The 7,047-nt window shown below is 39.1% G+C and overlaps 2 protein-coding genes across 4 annotated transcripts in view; both read right to left on the bottom strand.

The window, feature by feature from the left end:
• The window catches only part of pde4a (phosphodiesterase 4A, cAMP-specific), a 42,442-nt gene that overhangs the window by 3,133 nt on the left and 32,262 nt on the right, over positions 1 to 7,047 (bottom strand). For all 3 annotated transcript variants that reach the window (XM_032537449.1, XM_032537450.1, XM_032537451.1), the window contains 6 exons: positions 6,879 to 7,042; positions 6,132 to 6,230; positions 5,869 to 6,033; positions 5,611 to 5,710; positions 4,236 to 4,390; positions 3,994 to 4,116 (listed from right to left, as the gene is read on the bottom strand). In XM_032537449.1, coding sequence (XP_032393340.1) covers positions 3,994 to 4,116; positions 4,236 to 4,390; positions 5,611 to 5,710; positions 5,869 to 6,033; positions 6,132 to 6,230; positions 6,879 to 7,042 — 806 coding nt within the window. The remainder of the gene's footprint in view (positions 1 to 3,993; positions 4,117 to 4,235; positions 4,391 to 5,610; positions 5,711 to 5,868; positions 6,034 to 6,131; positions 6,231 to 6,878; positions 7,043 to 7,047) is intronic.
• Positions 1 to 7,047, bottom strand: part of prkcsh (PRKCSH beta subunit of glucosidase II) — a 23,883-nt gene that overhangs the window by 14,129 nt on the left and 2,707 nt on the right. The gene's annotated exons all lie outside the window — the stretch shown is intronic.

Raw genomic sequence — 7,047 nt, 5'->3', positions numbered from 1 at the left:
ATTAAAAGTGCCTACCCATGTGAAGTGATTCCTTCCGAGTGAACACAGCGAATCTGACTGCTGTAGATGTGACAGAAAGGCATTAAAGTTCTGCTAATTCAGCTGTGTTTAGTTTCTGTGTGGATACGGCAAGGAGTACCTTGGGACTGTCTACAAACTACAACACTGAAAAGAGATACAAACATATAAAAAGTTAGCGCTGTAATACAACTAGCAGGAGATAAGTTATAATTGAGGTAAGTTTGGAGACACCACCTTATTTAATCATTAAATTTACAGCCTACATATTTTAGTTTTATCTCTATTCTGTGTTGTAGTTTGTAGACGGACCCTAAGCATTCTAACTGCCTCAACACCGGAACCAAACACAGCTGAATTAGCACAATTTTCATGCATTTCTGTCACATCTGTTTGATGTTTAACTGTGTTCACTCTGAAGGAATCACTTCACATGGGTAGGCACTTTTAATGACATTTTGAACATGTTAGGAGGCTAAAAACAAGTTTAAAACTTGCCCTGTTTAAGCCTGTTGGGTACTAGCTCTAGCAGGAGGATAACACGGTGTAGGCAGCACCGATTGTTTTAATTTTTCTCTCTACTGACAGCACTCCAAATTTACAAACAACAGATCTACACTACCGTTCAAAAGTTTGGGGTCACATTGAAATGTCCTTATTTTTGAGGAAAAGCACGTACTTTCAATGAAGTAACTTTAAACTAGTCTTACTTTGAGAATACACTCTATACATTGCTAATGTGGTAATGACTATTCTAGCTGCAATGTCTGGTTTTTGGTGCAATATCTACATAGGTGTATAGAGGCCCATTTCCAACAACTATCACTCCAGTGTTTCTAATGGTACAATGTGTTTGCTCATTGGCTCAGAAGGCTAATTGATGATTAGAAAACCCTTGTGCAATCTGTTCACACATCTGAAAACGTTTAGGTCGTTACAGAAGCTACACAACTGACCTTCCTTGAGCAGATTGAGTTTCTGGAGCATCACATTTGTGGGGTCAATTAAACGCTCAAAATGGCCAGAAAAAAGAACTTTCATCTGAAACTCGACAGTCTATTCTTGTCCTTAGAAATAAGGCTATTCCATGCGAGACATTGCTAAGAAATTGAAGATTTCCTACACAGTGTGTACTACTCCCTTCAGAGGACAGCACAAAACGGCTCTACCCAGAGCAGAAAAAGAAGTGGGAGGCCACGTTGCACAACTGAGCAAAAGATAAGTACATTAGAGTCTCTAGTTTGAGAACAGACGCCTCACAGGTCCCCAACTGGCATCTTCATTAAATAGTACCCGCAAAACACCAGTGTCAACATCTACAGTGAAGAGGCGGCTGCGGGATTCTGGGCTTCAGGCAGAGTGGCAAAGAAAAAGCCATATCTGAGACTGGCCAATAAAAGAAAAATTAAGATGGGCAAAAGAACACAGACATTGGACAGAGAAGACTGGAAAAAAGTGTGTGGACGAATGAATCCAAGTTTGAGGTGTTTGGATCACAAAGAAGACGTTTGTGAGACGCAGAACAAATGAAAAGATGCTGAAGAATGCCTGACGCCATCTGTTAAGCATGGTGGAGGTAATATGATGGTCTGGGGTTGCTTTGGGCTGGTAAGGTGGGAGATTTGTACAGGTAAAGGGATTCTGAATAGGAAGGCTATCACTCCATTTTGCAACGCCATGCATACCCAGTGGACAGTGCTTGATTGGAGCCAATTTCATTTTCAGGACAATGACCCTAAACACACCTCCAAATTGTGCAAGAACTATTTAGAGCAGAAGCAGGCAGCTGGTATTCTATCGGTAATGGAGTGGCCAGCGCAGTCACCAGACTGAACCCCATTGAGCTTGTTGTGGAGCACTTGACCGTATGGTACGCAAGAAGTGCCCTCCAACCAATCCAACTTGTGGGAGCTGCTTCTGGAAGCGTGTGGTGGCAATTTCTCCAGATTACCTCAACAAATAACAGCTAGAATGACAAAGGTCTGCAATGCTGTAATTGCTGCAAATGGAGGATTCTTTGACAAAAAAGTTTGATGTAAAAAATCTTATTTCAATACAAATCATTTTTTCTAACCTTGTCAATGTCTTGACTCTATTTTCTATTCATTTCACAACGTATGGTGGTGAATAAGTGTGACTTTTCAGGAAAACACAAAATTGTTTGGGTGACCCTAAACTTTTGAACGGTAGTGTACGTGTTGAAATTGACTGGAATTCTCCTTTAAGGACCGCCTACTCAATTGTGAGCAGAACTACATACTCATTCAAAGTATTTCTCATGTCACAGAAACCTTTGAGAGTGAACCATGTGTTCCGGTCTGCTCTTATCGGCTGCCTGGAGCTCTGTGCCCTGCAGTTGCCTGGAAAAGGCAGCCTTTGATACACAATAACCTTATTTTATTTGTTAGTCTCACATTACCATACCTATCTCAACAGCGCTGTTTAGAGTAAGCCGGCAAACTGAGCGTCAAACCAACAGCTGTGAAACAGTTTAATTGCCTATATATTCCTTACAATAAAACTATTTAAATGTGTTTATTATGAAGTGGCAAACTAGGCAGCAGTGAGCTACAAATCTACTGAGAGCTGAACACAATGAGCCTTTTAAAAAGCTATTTATTTAGTCATCACACCTTTCTAATTAACGATTTATGTGAGAGTAACAACTGACATTAAAACCAGGTCAAAACAGGCCCATTCTTTTCTCTTCCAACCAAAAGGTGCAGAAGCTTTTATCTTTTAGTACAAAAACTGCCTGCACTATTAACCCCATCCTCCTCACTCCCTCTTTTAATGTCAATCATCAATTCTTCAGTGACATTTGGCTGTGTGCCCTCAAGTCACCTAGTTTCTCCAGTGGTCATGCATACCTCTTCCTTCATCTAATATCAAGACCTAACAAACTAGTGTTTTTCCTTTAATAATTTCCAAAACTCTTGAATAAAAGATTTCTCATAGAAACACTAGTTACCCCAATCCGTCAGAATTCAAACTGGCATACTAAACCAACACTGCACTCCTCCGTGTTTCTGAGTGTCCTCCTGACCTCAGTTTAGATGACAACAGCAACCTACTCCTTAGAACTCTTATTCTGCTTAATAAGCCTTGACTCGACTCATCTCAACTCACTCACTTATTGTAGTTCTTCTTCGGTCGAGGTTCCAAGGGAGCAGAGCCAATACAAGAATGGCATTTTCCCGCAGCAAATCTGTGACTATCAGCTGAGAATCTGAGGGAGTACCGATGGAGCACTATCTGCCGTGGAAATCGAAAAGAAAAAGTACCTGGTACTAACAAAAAGGAGTTGAGTCATACCATATAATGAAAACACAGCTATACAGACACTGGGATCACTGGGCATGTTTCTCTTCCTGCCTTTCCATCATCCTCTCAGTGAAAACCCAGATTCACTGTATCACAAATATTTGACACAAATCAGGTCAAATATATTCATGCATGTCGGGCTGTCATCAACCAGTCCAATAAGGTACCTGTCTGTAAAACCTTGCCACGCACCAGAGTTCTCTGTCATCATTGACAGCATAAAGTAACACCTACATCATCCATCAAACACATAAGCACAATCCTCAAAAACCAGATCCCACAGATGTAAATCATGGGTGCATCTTATGGCTCTACCTCTTACAATGCCCAAGCTGCTCAAACATATTTTAAAGAAGAGATTGCATAACCTTTCTTAAGCCTGCTCCATGTTATCTTAACTACCAACAAACGTTACCAACACTGGAAACACAAAGAAAATACAAAAAAAAGCCCAGACAGACAAATCACAGTTCTGGTGGTGTCCATGTACACAGTGTTACCGCTACATGCCATGACATTTTAAGGAAATTGAGGAAAGGAGTTAAATGTCAATCCTTTGGTAAATGCTCAGTGCTTTTGTAACAGGCTCAGAACATCTGCTAAATGGCTTAATTTAAGTTTCTTGTAAATGAACTGGAGATGAAGTCTCACCTGTATCCGGTCAGTGTAATGGTCAAGCAGCAGTACTCCAGAACTTGTCACTTTCTTGGTTTCCACCATAGTCTTAAGATCTGCCAGCAAACTCATGTGTTTAGACATGTCTGTTGCCAAAACCTGGGAAGAAAATTCATATGAATGCATTAGAGAAAACCATAGAACTATGGAAAATAGAAAGGAGGTAGAAGACAAGGAAGATCTTCATGATACAGAATGAGTGTGTTGACAACACGTACCATATCAATGACAAGTTTCCTTAGGCTCTGTCTTTGCCTCTTGCTAAGGTTCTGGAAGATGTCACAGTTGTCCTCGTGAAGCAGCTTGAAGCCCACAGCTAGGTGATGGTTCTCCAACACAGACTCATCGTTGTACATCAGAGCTAGCTCGGAGTCTGAGGAAAGCACCATACAACACATACGAGTCAAAAACACATACAGTATTTGCATCACCACGTTCCCAACATCAGTGTTAGGATCAGATTGGGATGGCATTTTGTCAAAATGTACAACAGCTTATTTGATTTAAGGAAGAAGCACAGTGCAAATAAAGCTTTAAATACAAATTAAGATCAACGAAAAGCACACAATGTAAAGACTAAACAGATTAATGTACTAAAAACAACATGCAAACTGAGGATGACTGCAGTACCAAAGGTAAAAAATATAGGAGAATTTCAACTAAAGTGAGTGTATTATACACAACAGTAACATTACTACATAGATATATGTCTCTAAATGTATTTCTCAATGATTTGCAGCACAATGATAAGTAATAATTTGGTTTAGAAGACAAATACATTTTATAATGAGGAAATTGAAACAAAACTGTCAAAATGTTTGAAAAATTTTTTAAATAAGAGTTTAAAAGCAATATTTGAGACAAACCTTTACTGGATCGAAAGAAATTGAATGCTAGGTATTATCAGAATAGGAGACCCAGAAAAGTGGCCTCTAAGGCTGGAACTAACGATTATTGTCATTGTCAATTAATCTGTCACTTATCTTCTTGATTAATCCATAAATTGCTCGGTCCATAAAATGTCAGAAAATGGTGAATCATGCCGATCAGTGTTTTCCAACCCAATTTGACATCTTCAAATGTCTTTTTTTGTCCACAACGCAAAGATATTCAGTTTATGGTCATAGAGAAGTGCAGAAACTAGAAAATATTCACAGTTAAGAAACTGGAATCAGAGAATTTCTGAAACCAATCATTTATCAAAATAGATGGCGATTCATTTATAGTCGATTAATCGAATAATCTTAGCTGCTCTAGTGTCCTATGTATGTCTAGTGTCTAGTGTATCTAATTCTTACATATTGGATCTTAGCTATGTGCTTCATGATCTCTTCTTAAAGAGACTTTCACAAAGTTGGCAAACGACAAGACCTGTCATTAGTACACTGGTTCTTTTAAAGCTTTCCTTTCTTTGTTGGGACTTACTAATTTTGGTTATACAGCACGTTTCAGGGGTATTCAATCCTGAACCAAAAGTAGCTTTTTGTTTGTCCTTGCCATCGTGATGTCCTTTGTTTTTCCCATTGTATTTTTATATATTTTGTATAATTTATATATGTTTGTGTGTCATCTCTTAATCTCATTTCAATTTACTTGTGTTTATGAGGAATTGGTTGGACACTCCTGGATGGTCCACATCGTGGATGGCAGCAGCAAATAACGCAGCTAGTATCTCTAAATCAGTGAACACAGCCTGTCAGAGAAATAAGACAGAAAAATAAGCAGTTAATGTTAATTGTTTACAAATTACATATGACTACTATATTCTGTTTAGATGGCCTGATATTTTTAAAAGTATGTGCATGTGAAGTTAGATGTGTATTGGCAGTATTGACGAGTAAAGGTATTTACATCTAAAGCCGGTGTGGATAGCAGTACATGAGTAGACTGAGTGACATCTGCAGCATGGAGGCTGTTGTGGTAGGCCACATTGGCATGGTAGTGGTCCTCCAGGGTCATTACGTAGGTGACAAATGTATCCACAGGGATCCGAAAGGTCTTCAGTAGATCTCTTTCCTACAGCCACAGGGATCATCATAGTCGCAGATAAGTAATGCTACATGATGAACTACATAATTCATTGTTAGTTAAAGCTTAGTCTTCCTGTCTCTCACCTGGAAGATGGCAAACATTATGCAGCTGAGGGGTCGGTTATTAGAGAACTCTGCCACACTAAAGATATTAAGGCCCCATATGTTCAAGTCGTTCAGTTCCTAAAGGCACAACAGACCATATTAACACATATCAGTACAACAATCTAGCAGTTTTCCATCTAAATCCACCCATAAAGGTGCATGATACTACAGTTGTGTGTTCTTTAATTAGATTACAATTAGGTTGCATCAAAGTTGCAACATGTCTTTGTGTTGCCATTGGTTTCTCCTCTACTTCAAAACATTTTTCCAATGAGAAATAAAAGCACTTGCACTGACTCTGATGGACCAATGCCAAAAAGATGTTCACAGGTTATGTTTTAAATTGTGGAAACATGTTCTGCTTTTACATTCCTTTTTAGTTGTGATATCACATCATGTGCATTTTCCCTTTAACTGTTCACATAATCAGGTGTACAGATGGTCAAAGAAAGCTGTTGAAATGTGAATTGAAATGGATGTGGGCATAACAACTTATATTTACATAAAGAGGTAGACTATGTAGAGAAGAGTGACATGAAGTACATGTCTGTTTTTCTTCTTTTGTTATCTCCTGTGTGGTTTTGTTTGTGCGTATCCATGCGATCACTTGCTTCTCAGCTGCTTTTTTATCCATTTAGTTCAGATAAGATCTTTACGATCACACAGCAACATAAAAACATAAATAATGAACACAATAAAAACACAGTAAGTTAACGATGTATTTACCCTGGCTAACGCATCCTCATGTTCAGTCTTCACGCCGAACCGAGGCATGGTGGAGTTTGAAAGGCTGGAACTGTGTGTGAGCTTCTTCACACCGCTAATGTGACACATGGGCTTCTCCCTCTCCCTCAAAGTCGGGGATGGGATCTCCACATCATTCTGCTTATCTAGG

This window comes from Etheostoma spectabile, chromosome 15 (genome assembly GCF_008692095.1).
Source record: "Etheostoma spectabile isolate EspeVRDwgs_2016 chromosome 15, UIUC_Espe_1.0, whole genome shotgun sequence".
Lineage (NCBI taxonomy): Eukaryota > Metazoa > Chordata > Actinopteri > Perciformes > Percidae > Etheostoma > Etheostoma spectabile.
This window is presented reverse-complemented; position numbering and strand designations above follow the sequence as displayed.